Source organism: Lolium rigidum, chromosome 1 (assembly GCF_022539505.1).
Source record: "Lolium rigidum isolate FL_2022 chromosome 1, APGP_CSIRO_Lrig_0.1, whole genome shotgun sequence".
Taxonomy (NCBI): Eukaryota; Viridiplantae; Streptophyta; class Magnoliopsida; order Poales; family Poaceae; genus Lolium; species Lolium rigidum.
The window spans coordinates 304,991,205-305,005,432 of NC_061508.1; the positions used below are offsets into that span (position 1 = coordinate 304,991,205).

Sequence of the window (14,228 nt, forward strand, 5' to 3'; positions counted from 1 at the left end):
ATAGTTATCTTGTTAGTGGAGGAGGTCGTATGCATGGTAGCCGGGCAGGTTGTTGCCTGGCAGCGTCGAGTTAGCTATTTAAGCATTGTAAGCCAGCTTTGTTTCAGTTAAGAGAATAGAGAGAGAAGAAAAGCTCGGCTGTGTGAAACAGTCCGAGGCCAAACAACTTTGTATCGTGTGTGTTGTGTGAGACAACCAGAGAAGTAGCTAGCTAGTTCAGGAGTTGAGCGATTCAACTCTGTCAACCCGGTCGTCCAAGCTCAAGGTGAGCACGCAATGGGCGATTCATGGCGCTGAAGATCAACTCAGCCTGCGGCTCGAGATCGACAGCGAGGTCACCCTCTGCCTCCCTCCACTGGAACTCTCTCACGAGGTTGGCCGCAAAGTAGCGTATGTGGAGCATGGCAATGTCCCTGGCAGGGCACATCCTCCGGCCACCACCGAAAGGCATCATTTTGATGTCACCGCCTCCCGCTGCTGCTGCAACGATGAGTTCCTCACCTTTGCTGTAGGCGAGGAACCGCTCCGGCTTGAACTCATCGGGGTCATCCCAGGCTGCGCTGTCTCGTGCAAGAGCTCCCAGATGGAAGAACACCCTAGTGCCCGCCTGAACACGCTGGCCGTTGTGGACTACATGGTCCTCTTCCATCACCTGCCTGAAGACCCAGGACGTGGGAGGATGCAGCCGGAGCGCCTCCATGATCACGGCGTTGAGGTACTCGAGCTTGCCGAGAACATCCTCGCCGACTTCCTCGGCGTCTGCAGCCACGACGGCATCTATCTCCCTCCGGACGGCCTCCTGCACGTGTGGGCGTTTCACCAGATTGGCCATGGTCCACTGCAGCGCCGACGCCGTGGATTCGGTTCCGGTGCCGAGGAACTCGGAGCACATGCCCACGAGCTCGCCGTCGGAGAGCCTTCGCCGGCGCCTTGCGTTGGATGCGCCCGGGCCGTCCTCCGGGACCTCGAGGTCGATGAGCGTGTCTACGTACGCTGGCGGCTCGCTAGACTGGCCGCGACGCGAATCGATGAGCGGTAGGAACGTCTCCTCCTGCTTCTGCCTCAGGGCGGCCAGCTTTTTCCACTGCTTGCGATAGATAAGCCTGGTGACCGCCAGGAACTTGGCGTTAGCGAACACGAGGGCCGCATCCAGGGACTTGCCGAGGTCTCTCTGCTCGTCGGCCATGGCACGGACGCGGCCTCTGTCGAGGCCGTCCCCGAAACACATGGCAGCGACAAGGCCGAACATGGCGTAGTGGATGCTCTTGGCCGCCTGGACCGCACCGGACATGCGGCGCTGCTCGGCGAGGTCGCAGACGAGGCCAAGGACCGCGCGGCGACGCGCCCCCGCGTACCGGTGGAGCCGCGCCGGGTGGAGGATCTCCGACGTCAGGTTGTGACGCATCGCGCGCCATTGCTGGCCGTAGGGCGCGGATGTGATGTTTTGGTACCGACGGCGCGAGAGGATGGCGCTGGGAGAGATGGATGGTGGGCGGTTCGAGAAGGAGCCGGAGCCGGAGCCGGAGCCGGCGCTGGCGCCGCGCACGAGAAGGCGGTGCGCCGTCGCGAGGTCCGTGACGAGGATGATTGCTGGTTGCTGCTTCCAGACGGCGGAGAGCACCGATGCTAGAACAGACTTGACGCTCCCAAGGGTGGCCTTGATCGGCGATGCATGGAGAACGACGGCGACCAGGGGAATCAAGGGGAGCAGGAGGAGGAGGAGCAGCTGGTCTGGCATGGCTTGATGGACTGAGCTGCTACTTTCAGTTGTGTGCCACTATTTGTTGTCGCCAAGGTCTTGTGAACTTTGGGCCACGAAAATTGCACAGGACACAACATAGTACTCCTTCCGTAGTTAAGTGTCATTTTACTGCGCGGTCGTGGACCTGCCATCTTTAAGAGCGTACGTACTACTCTGATGAGTTCAATGCAAGATTGCAAGTAGGTGAGCTCTGCTTACAAACGGTGAAACGGAACCGTGCAAAAAAAAAACTTTGTACCATATTTCTGTGTTTGCACCCGAACACGTCATCGTGTACTCTCGACGCCAAGTACGATACATGGTAGCATGCACCAAGAGAGGCTCGCCGAAAGCGCGATACGCAAGATAGTCCGACGGGCTCTTTTGAGACCCGAAACTCCACTCGCCCGGGAGGGACCCCGTCAGGGCGCACGGCGGCTATGGGCTGCCTTAGCTCGGCCTGATCGCTCCTAATACCTCGTGGATTCGCAACCTCCAATCCTGAAGAACAACGACGAACGAGAAGAAAGATACAAGGGAGAGAAATAAAAGTAGATGAACACGAAAAAGCAGTAGATGTGTTTGTTCGATTGATGTTGGTTCGATCGACCATCACCCTCATGTATATACAGGGCGACTGGAATTTCCGTGCAAGATGGAGTGTTAGATTCACTTCCAAAATCCTAGTTTGGGTCCAATTCGGATGTCTTGGATCGAACTTTTCAAAACTATTCGGTTTAAAACTAGCAGTACATTACGGGAATATTTTGAGGCAGTAAACGACCTCTAATCGAAGTCACAAGATAAAACAAAGTTGTCCGTCTTGAAAAAACGAAGAATTCTAATGTTGATCACTTTCTCATCCGAGTTCATATTGACCGCTTAATCAAGATCGTAAGAAAATATATTAATCCTGACGTTTTCGTCTCAGCTTCAGCTTCGCTCGCGCCTAACCTCAGATACCTCTATGGTTGGGCGCCCCAACCCCACTAATTCAGGTTTCAGTAGTATTTTGGCTCCATAAGTTGCATACTAACTTAGATCACAATGACTTAAAAACCAAAATTTCTTGTTTCGAGACGTACAACTTTCGTTTGTATCACTTCTTCATTTGAGGCCATTTTAAAGAAACTCTAGTGGAAGCCTTCATATATGGATCCTGGCTCTGTCTGCTAGCATAATCGGCTATCAAGCCGGATCTTAAAACAACTTGACATGGTATACATGGTGTCTTCCCAATGAGCAACAAAAACTGGCCAAGTGAATCTTTTCAGCTGCGTCTTATCCATTATCATCTGTCACGGTGGAATTGTTTTCTTGATTAGCCATCAGTCCAAAACGAGTATCAATACTCTGCATGTATCTATTTTTAGGATATAATAAGCATGGCGCGATTGGTATGCGATTAGAAGAGAGCAACAATATCTACTGGAAAGCCTCCGACGAGAGGAAGAAAAGAGATGTGACTGATTACTAATTATCAGTCGAGTGAGAATGTAATTCTTATGTAGTCTTTTCTGCCTTGTTTCACCCCTTCCTTCATCTGAACCTTCTAGTAATCTTTTAGCGTATGAGTTGACTAATCCCGTAAAATTTCAGATCTTAGTTATTAATCTTAGCTAACTTTTTTTATTCAACAAATGCAAGACCGCTTGTGATTGATTCTACTTGACTCCCTTTTTTCATTAAAAAAGCAAATGTTGTTAAGTGTTGATTGCAAGACACCGGCTTAACGTGGGGAGGTGGCGAGTTAGTAGTAGTACATGGTGAAGTGGCTTTGTTACCTATTCCTTAGGAACCGCAGATTTTAAATTCCATCATATTTGCGCATTTGACTGTATTAATACTTTTGAAATGTGTTTTATTCGCTCAGATTTCTGTTTTCATAAAGCAAATTAAATCTAGGTTTTCGCTTTCTTTGTGAATTGCCTGGCGGAGGGGAAACATGTAAAATATTTGCATGGAATCATGTTTCCTTACGTTTAATTTATTCTAATTTATTCTGGATGTACAATGCAATGCTATTTCGCTAGTCATTTTTTCATTTCCATTTTAGTTGGAACAGTCGAAAGTTGTTCTAAAGTTACTCATGTTGCTTAGTCTAGAGCCTTGAACAAGGCAAAACGGTAGCCGCTGTTTAGAAAACAAAACCAAGGACTGCGGCCGTTTTCTCAGCCAGGTCGGGCACATATTCACATCCTATCCTAGCAAGTAGTTATATGCAATATAGAAAGTGAGCCTATCTTAACTGGTTGAGGGAGTAGATGTACAAAACTAGCATCTGAGTTTAAATTTTCATGGCCGCGAATTTAGGTTCATATTTATACTTGAGGCCATGCCAAATGGTTGTGTGCATCCTGGTTGGTGCAGAGGCCGGGAAGTAAAATTCTCCTCATTTTTAAGAGGTCGGCCATATGTATACCCTCCTGAAACCCTACCCTCCCCTGCCGACCCCCTCCCGGGTGGCAGCGGAGGCCCCATCCCCCAGCGGACCTCCTTCTCCCGCCCCTCAGGCTGCCGCTGCTGCTAGCTCTGGTGGCGGTGGCGGCGCCCCTTCCGTCGAACATCGATGGGGAGGAGAGGGCTTCCGCGGTGACGCATTGATACGTCCAATTTGCATCACTATTTTGTATCATAATTTGCTGTTATTCATTGATATATTTCATATTGGGACACAATACTTATGTTATTTCATCTATTTTGCATGTTTCATCATTATTGGAGGATCAAGCACCGGAGCCGGATTCTGCCGGAAAAAGCACCGTCGAACGCAATATTTCGGAAGATCAACTGTGGAAGGAAATTTCACGTAAATTCCTATTTTTCCAGATGACGGAGGGAGCCAGAAGGGGAGCAGAGAGGAGCCAAGGTGGGCCCAGACCCTAGGGCGGCGCGGCCCATGGCCTGGCCGCGCCACCTTGTGGTCTGGGGGCCCCACAGCCTCTTTCGCCTCCTTTTCTTCGCGTACTCCTTCGTCCCGAAAACCTAAGCCACAGAGAGGACCTCACGAAGGGTTACGGCCGCCTCGCGGGGCGGAGAACACCGAGAGAGAAAAGAGCTCTCCGGCGGGCGAGGAATCCGCCGGGGAAATTCCCTCCCGGAGGGGGAAATCGACGCCATCGCCATCGTCATCGAGCGGGACATCATCTCCATCATCATCATCATCATCTCCACCATCTACACCGCCATCACCACCGCTGCACCTCGTCACCGTTGTAACAATTCGGGTTAAATCTTGATTGTTTGATAGGGGAAACTCTCCCGGTGTTATTCTATACTTGTTGTAGATGCTATTGAGTGAAACCATTGAACCAAGGTTTATGTTCAGATTGTTATTCATCATCATATCACCTCTGATTGTATTCCATATGATGTCTCGTGAGTAGTTCGTTTAGTTCTTGAGGACATGGGTGAAGTCTAAATGCTAGTAGTGAATTATGGTTGAGTAATATTCAATGTTATGATATTTAAGTTGTGGTGTCATTCTTCTAGTGGTGTCGTGTGAACGTCGACTACACGACACTTCACCATTTATGGGCCTAGGGGAGTGCATCTTGTATTCGGTTGCTAATTGCGGGGTTGCCGGAGTGACGAAACCTAAGCCCCCGTTAGTATATCGATGCGAGGAGGGATCGCAGGATCTCGAGTTTAAGGTTGTGGTTAGATTTATCTTAATTACTTTCTTGTAGTTGCGGATGCTTGCAAGGGGTATAATCACAAGTATGTATTAGTCCTAGGAAGGGCGGTGCATTAGCATAGGTTCACCCACACAACACTTATCAAAACAATGAAGATTATTAGACCACATGAAGCGAAAGTACTAGACTAAAATCCCCGTGTGTCCTTTAGAACGTTTGGTCATTATAAGTAAACAAACCGGCTTGTCCTTTGTGCTAAAAAGGATTGGGCCACTCGCTGCAATTATTTCTCTCGCATTTTACTTGCTCGTACTTTATTCATCTGTTACATCAAAACCCCTTGAATACTTGTCTGTGAGCATTTACAGTGAATCCTTCATCGAAACTGCTTGTCAACACCTTCTGCTCCTCGTTGGGTTCGACACTCTTATTTATCGAAAGTACTACGATACACCCCCTATACTTGTGGGTCATCAAGACTATTTTCACGGCGCCGTTGCCGGGGAGTGAAGCGCTATTGGTAAGCGGAATTGGTAAGGAAATTTACTTGTTTGTGCTGATTTTATTTCGCCTGCTGCTATAAATCATTATGGAGAGATCTTCTCTTCAATTTCTATTTGGGAAATCTACTACTACTGCAACGGTAGTGGATGAAGCGCCAGGTGAGTAAGTAGTACCATATAAAATACCTATGAAAATTATTGAACGTGTTATGGATAACCGCTATGAAGGGGATGGAACTGTCCATCCTGGTGATCATTTATTGTTTTTGCATGAATTATGCGGGTTATTCAAATGTGCAGGTATTTCTATGGATGAAGTTAGGAAGAAACTATTCACTATATCGTCTGTCCGGTAAAGCGGCGCACCTGGTATAAATTGCTGAAGAATGGTGATTCTATTGATTGGGAGGACATTGTGCCTTTATTTTATTCCAAATTTTATCCTCCAAGTGAAATTCACAAAGATCGGAACCGCATATATAATTTCTGGCCTCATGATGGAGAGAGTATTGCCCAAGCTTGGGGGAGATTGAAGTCTTTAATGCTCAAATGCCCCATTCATGAGCTTCCTGGTAATGTTATTATTGATAATTTCTATGCAAGACTTTCTTTTCAAGACAAGACCTTGTTGGATACTTCTTGTTCTGGATCATTTACACGCAACAAAGAAGAGTTTAAAAGGGACCTTCTTGATCGGATCCAAGAAAATACTGAAGGATGGGAGAATGACAAAGATAGAGAATCAGGTATAATTTATGATTATAAATGCATTGAAGCTTTTATGGATACTGATAAATTTCGTAATATGAGTGCTACATATGGTCTTGATTCCCAAGTTGTTGCAAATCTTTATAAAGCTTTTGCCTCTCATTATGAACTGCCTAAGAAGAATTTTGATAAGTATCATGAACCATATAAAGATAGAGTTGATTCATCTGTAAACAAATGTGTAGTGATTGAAACTGTTGATAATGTTATTCCTGAAGCTTATATTGAAAAAACTCCTTTCCCTGCTAAAATGAAGGAGTACTCTGTCATATCTAGTGCGGTTAATAAAAGTGAAAAGAAACCTAAAGAACCTGAAGAACAAATTAAAATTGAACTTCTTTGTTGCAATAGTTAAAGATCTTGTGACTTGAAAATGTGGAGGATGGTCATATTATTTTACGTGAAGATGCTTCTAATATTGTTTCACATCCTAATAAACCCAAACAAGTTAGTGTTCCTATGCTATCCGTTAGAATTGGTGATCATTGCTATTATGGTTTATGTGATATTGGTGCAAGCGTTAGTGCTATTCCTTATGAGCTTTACACGGAGATTATGCACGAAATTGGTTCTTGTGAACTTGAAGATATTGATGTGGTTATTCATCTGGCTAATAGAGAAACTATTTCTCCAATTGGTATTGTTCGAGATGTGGAAGTTCTATGTGGTAAGATTAAATATCCTGTCGACTTTTTGGTACTTGGTTCTACTTGCTAGTGATCATTGTCCTATCATTTTTGGTAGACCTTTTCTAAATACTTGTGGAGCTATTATAGATTGTAAGAAAGAGAAAATTTTGACTAGATTTCTTTGGTGAACCTTATGAATTTAACTTTTCTAAATTTACCAAAACTCCTTATAAAGCCGACTTGCCTAGTAATGATTTTAAAATGGAGCGAGTGTGCATCTATTGTTCTTGTTCCTAATAATCCTTTGCAGCAACATTTGGAGAATAGTGAAAGTGAAGCTTTTAGGAAAGAAAGAGATGAACTTGAGGAAATTTTTCTTCGTCAACCTATTCTCAAGCATTGTTTACCGGTGGAAGATTTGGGTACAACACCGCCACCAAAGGAAGATCCTATTTTTGATTTAAAGCTTTTACCTGATAATCTTAAATATGCTCATATTGATGATAAGAAAATATATCCTGTTATTATTAGTTCTAAGCTTTCAGAGATTGAGGAAGAAAGGTTATTGGAAATATTGAAGAAACACCGAGGAGCTATTGGCTATACTCTTGATGATTTGAAAGGGATTTCTCCTTCTATTTGCCAACATGCTATTAATATGGAAGAAGATGCAAAGCCTGTTGTTGAACATCAACGTCGTCTAATTCCGAAGATGAAGGAAGTGGTAAGAAACGAGGTATTAAAACTTCTTGAAGCTGGTATTATATATCCTATTGCTGATAGTAGATGGGTTAGTCCTGTGCATTGTGTTCCTAAGAAAGGAGGAATGACTGTTGTGCCTAATGATAATGATGAGCTTATTCCTCAAAGAATAGTTGTAGGTTATAGAATGTGCATTGATTTTCGAAAAGTTAATAAAGTTACTAAGAAAGATCATTACCCTTTACCCTTTATTGATCAAATGCTAGAAAGGTTATCTAAAAATACTCATTTTTGCTTTCTTGATGGTTATTCTTGTTGGAGATATGCCCAAGAGGCAATAATAAATGGTTATTATATATCTTTGTGTTTATGATAATGTTTACATACCATGCTATAATTGTATTAACCGAAACATTGGTACATGTGTGATATGTAGACAAACAAGAAGTCCCTAGTATGCCTCTTAAACTAGCTTGTTGATTAATGGATGATTAGTTTCATAATCATGAACATTGGATGTTATTAATAACAAGGTTATATCATTGTATGAATGATGTAATGGACACACCCAATTAAGCGTAGCATAAGATCTCGTCATTAAGTTATTTGCTATAAGCTTTCAATACATAGTTACCTAGTCCTTATGACCATGAGATCATGTAAATCACTTATACCGGAAAGGTACTTTGATTACACCAAACACATCTGCGTAAATGGGTGGCTATAAAGGTGGGATTAAGTATCCAGAAAGTATGAGTTGAGGCATATGGATCAACAGTGGGATTTGTCCATCCCGATGACGGATAGATATACTCTGGGCCCTCTCGGTGGAATGTCGTCTAATGTCTTGCAAGCATATGAATAAGTTCATAAGAGACCACATACCACGGTACGAGTAAAGAGTACTTGTCGGAGACGAGGTTGAACAAGGTATAGAGTGATACCGAAGATCAAACCTCGGACAAGTAAAATATCGCGTGACAAAAGGAATTGGTATCGTATGTGAATGGTTCATTCGATCACTAAAGTCATCGTTGAATATGTGGGAGCCATTATGGATCTCCAGATCCCGCTATTGGTTATTGGTCGGAGTAAGTACTCAACCATGTCCACATAGTTCACGAACCGTAGGGTGACACACTTAAAGTTGGATGTTGAAATGGTAGAACTTGAATATGGAATGGAGTTCGAATATTTGTTCGGAGTCCCGGATGAGATCCCGGACATCACGAGGAGTTCCGGAATGGTCCGGAGAATAAGATTCATATATAGGAAGTCATATTCCAAGTTTGGAAATGATCCGGTGCATTTATGGCAGGTTCTAGACGGTTCTAGAAAAGTCCGGAAGAAATGCACTATGGAAGGTGGAGTCCCGGAAGGACTCCACAAGCTTGGCCAGCCAAACCCTAGAGGGGAAAGTCCAAGGTGGACTTCCCCCCAAGGTGGCCGGCCACCCACCCTCATGGAAAGGTGGGAATCCCACTTGAGGTGGGAATCCCACCTTGGGTAGGTTTCCCTACACATGGAAGGTTTTGGGTTGGGGTCTTATTCGAAGACTTGTACACCAACTCTTGGGTGTTCCACCTATATAATGAGGGCCAAGGGGAGGGGGCCGGCCACACCAAAGCCTCCAAGCTTGGCCGCCCCCTATAGTGGCCGGCCACCCCCTCTCCCCAAACCCTAGCGCCCCGCTCCTCCACCATATCCCGCACGCTTAGCGAAGCTCCGCCGGATTTCTCCACCGCCACCGACACCACGCCGTCGTGCTTGTCGGATTCAAGAGGAGCTACTACTTCCGCTGCCCGCCTGGAACGGGGAGGTGGACGTCGTCTTCATCAACAACCGAACGTGTGACCGAGTACGGAGGTGCTGCCCGTTCGTGGCGCCGGAACCGATCGTGATCAAGATCTTCTACGCGCTTTTGCAAGCGGCAAGTGAACGTCTACCGCAGCAACAAGAGCCTCCTCTTGTAGGCTTTGGAATCTCTTCAAGGGTGAGTCTCGACAATCCCCTCGTTGCTACCGTCTTCTAGATTGCATCTTGGCTTGGATTGCGTGTTCGCCGTAGGAAAATTTTTGTTTTCTATGCTACGTTCTCCTACAGTGGTATCAGAGCCGTGTCTATGCATAGATGGTTGCACGAGTAGAACACAATGGTTTGTGGGCGTTGATGCTCTTGTTATCTTTAGTTGAGTACTTTGCATCTTTGTGGCATAGTGGGATGAAGCGGCTCGGGCTAACTTTACATGACCGCGTTCATGAGATTTGCTCCACGCTTGACATGCAACTTGTATTGCATAAGTGGCTTTGCGGGTGTCTGTCTCTCCTACTATAGTGAAGATTCAATTTACTCTTCTATTGACAACACTAGTATCACCGTTGTGGTTCATGTTCGTAGGTAGATTGGATCTTGCTCGAAAACCCTAAACCACGTAAAATATGCAAACCAAATTAGAGAACGTCTAACTTGTTTTTGCAGGGTTTGGTGATGTGATATGGCCATAATGTGATGATGAATATGTATGAGATGATCATTATTGTATTGTGGCAACCGGCGAGGAGCCTTATGGTTGTCTTTAAATTTCATGTTGAGTAGTATTTCAAAGTAGTTGTAATAGTTGCTACATGGAGGACGATCATGAAGACGGCGCCATTGACCTTGGTGCTTCGCCGACGATGATGGAGATCATGCCCGTTGATGATGGAGATCATGTCCGTGCTTTGGAGATGAAGATCAAAGGCGCAAAGACAAAAGGGCCATATCATATCACATATGAACTGCATGTGATGTTAATCCTTTATGCATCTTATTTTGCTTAGATCGCGACGATAGCATTATAAGATGATCCCTCACATTAATATCAAGATAATAAAGTGTTCTTCCCTCGTATGCACCGTTGCATTGTTCGACGTTTTGAAGCATCTCGTGATGATCGGGTGTGATAAACTCGACATACAACGAGTGTAAGCCATATTGCACACGCGGAATACTTGGGTTTGCTTGACGAGCCTAGCATGTACGAGACATGGCCTCGGGACAACGGAAACCGAAAGGTTGAACACGAGTCATATGGATGATATGATCAACATGTTGATGTTCACCATTGAAGCTACATCATCTCACGTGATGATCGGTTTTGATGTAGTGGATTTGGATCGTGTACCACTTAACAACTATGAGGGATGTTGTATTAAGTGGGAGTTCATTAGTAATTAGATTAAAACATGAACTAATTATCATAAACATAGTCAGAGTAGTATTTTGAATTAATTTTGTAGTATTGGCATCCGTTTACTACTATGCGCTAGTCTTGTTATTGAGATAGAAATCTTGTTAAAATCTGATAAGAAACTTTACGGATTAGTACCGTATTGTTAAAGAATCAAGAATTGATTAAGTCCTATTGCAAACTTTTAGTGAAACTCACTTTGTTGATTCGAGAGAGCTATGGTTTCAATTAGTACCTAAAGTTATCTTGTCTCCGTGAAACTTGAAGTTCAAATCTGTTTGAAAAGTAAGGAGCTGAAAATTTAGTTTTCAGAAATAATCAAGGTATGAGATATATGTGATATCTAAGACCTTATTGCAAGATGATAGAATATAATTTGGTGAGACTACATAAACTCATAAGTTTTATGGGAATGTATGAAGGTTGAAGACGCCGGGCGTCACAATCCTCCAACTATTGGAGCACTAACGATATTCGCATATCCATGAAGTTATCATCCTTAGTATGCACCGTTGCTAAGACTCGTCGTATCGAAGCATCACGTGATGATCGGGTGTTATAGATTCTACGTGTGCTTACAATGGGTGCAAGCCGATTTGCACATGCGAATACTAAGGTTAAACTTTATGAGCCTAGCATGTACAGACATGGTCTCAAAAAGTCGTCATGATATGATGGATAAAATTATGAGTGAAATTGTTCATCATATTAAAAGGTTACTAATAGTGAAATCCGGAACACTTGTCATATGATGATCAACTTCAAAGAACCTCAAGGTTATTGGTATTTGATCAACAAACCTAGAAGTTATTGATATTGAAGTGTTTTTCTGAATAATGAGGAAAGCTAAAAGAGAAACTACAAAAGATTATTGGCGAGAAAGAAAGAAAGAAAAGACTAGAAAGTCTAGCTCAGGTGTATATAAATGATATACATGTTATGGATGTATTCCTCATTTGGTCACACAATAAAATTCTTGGGTATTTGTACCACATTGGTTGGTATGAAGTGTCATACAAAACAACGCAATACAAGAGTACAATGGCCTAAGTGACTAACAAGGAATATGATAGGTATGCACGTACGGAACAAAAATAAAGTGTTATTATGTTCATCGTTGGCATTCTATCTAGCCCTTAGAATTTATAATAAAGAACTTAATAATTGTTATTTTGCTCTGGTCAAATGAAAACAATGAGTTGTTCAAATTATGACATTACTCCATGAACGATGGATAAGTTATTGTAAATCTTAATGGTGAAACACACATACATAACACTGACGCTAAAATGCCATAAGGCAAATGATTTGAATTCCACTCATTTGTGGAACCGCCATTTAGGTCATGTTAGAAAGGAACGCATGAAGGAACTCCATGTAAATGGATTTTTGGAGTCACTTGATTTTTGAATCATTTGACGCTTGCAAATCTTTTCTAAAGAGAATGATTAAAATACCGTTCATAGGCCAAAAGTTGAACGGGCAACTAACTTAGTGGAAAAATACATGATGATGTATGTGGTTCACTGGGCATAGTTGTGTGCGGGAGATTCTTCTACTTCATGAAAACTTTCAACAATGAATTGAGTATATATATGTTGATATATTCAATAAGGAAGAAGTTTGAAACATTTGAATGGATTCAAATAAATTTCAGCATGAAGTGGAAATCATCGTAATAGAAAAGTCAAATATCTATGATTGGATCATGGTAGAAATATTTGAATTACGAGTTTTAGCGAACATCTAAGAGAGTTATGAAATTGTTCTACAACTCACATTTCTTGGAGTATCATAATGATGATATAGTATCCAAGATATGTATCCAAACCTTGTTGGATTAATGATGAGATAAAATATTATGACGCCATTATATTTTTGTGGATTATGCTTTAGTGACTACCGCTTTTACATCTGAATAGAGCATCATCATGATCCGTTGAAATGACACCATACGAGTTATGGTATGGGTATAAACCCTAATAGTCTTTCTTTAAATTTTGGTCTAAGAGTTTACAACCAAAATCGGATGAATGTCTTTGTTGGTTATCCCGAGAGAATTAATTGGGAATTCTTCCCACGAGACAAAGACAAAAGTGTTTGTCAATGTTTCTTATTTCCGAGAAATTGTTTCTAGTGAAGTATTTGAGTGGGAGGACAATATAATTTGATAAGGTTTATGAACCCTGAGCATAATGATCAGAGTAGCGCAGCATCGGAATTTGTTTCGGAAGCGGCCACGACGATCATGGCTCCCATGACTACAAAGTGTTTTAGCCATGGAGATCGAAGTACATATTGAACCTTGTAGGTATGGTTTACTTTGTGACCAAATAAATGATTTGTGAACAAAGGATTGATTTTGAATAATGATAAACCAACTACAAACAAAGAAGTTATGATGGGCCACGACTCAGTTAAAATGGCCATGCGCCATGAAATCCATAATAGACGAATACTTTTTGAAAGTAAATGGATCTATAGACTTGGATGAAATATCATTAAAGAAGCTCGACTTGTCGAAAAATTGTTTACGACAAAGTTCAAAGAGTTGACTACGATAAGATTAGATCTTACGTAGCAATGCTTATAGTCTATGTGGTTTATTCTAGTAATCACTACATATTTCTTTTATGAGATATGCTAGTAGGATGGCAAAATACATTACTTATCAGGAGTATGTATTAAAGGTGTATACAAAATACAACCAAGAGTTTTGCCTGTCCATAGAATACTAGATAGGTATACAAACTTCAATTGGATGAAGTGAGTATCGCGGAGTTGGAATCTTCACCAGATGAAATAGTCAAAGAGTTTTTGATTTCATCAAGAGGCGATGAAGAGACTTGTATTTGCAAGAAATTAAGTGGGACGCTGAGACATATTTATAATACTTTATGTAGGTGACATATAGTTGGTTATAAATGATGTAATTATATACTTGGTTAAAAGGTTTCATTGAGAAATTAATTTCAATGAAAGGATATGAAATGAAACATATTTAGTGTCAAGATCTAT

General features: G+C 42.7%; 1 protein-coding gene across 1 annotated transcript; it reads right to left on the bottom strand.

Moving 5' to 3' along the window:
* Positions 1 to 241: 241 nt before the first annotated feature.
* On the bottom strand, positions 242 to 1,738 carry LOC124660913 (cytochrome P450 89A2-like). The gene has a single exon (XM_047198759.1). It carries the CDS (start codon positions 1,736 to 1,738, stop codon positions 242 to 244), a length of 1,497 nt encoding a protein of 498 aa, XP_047054715.1.
* Between the last annotated feature and the right edge of the window lie 12,490 nt (positions 1,739 to 14,228).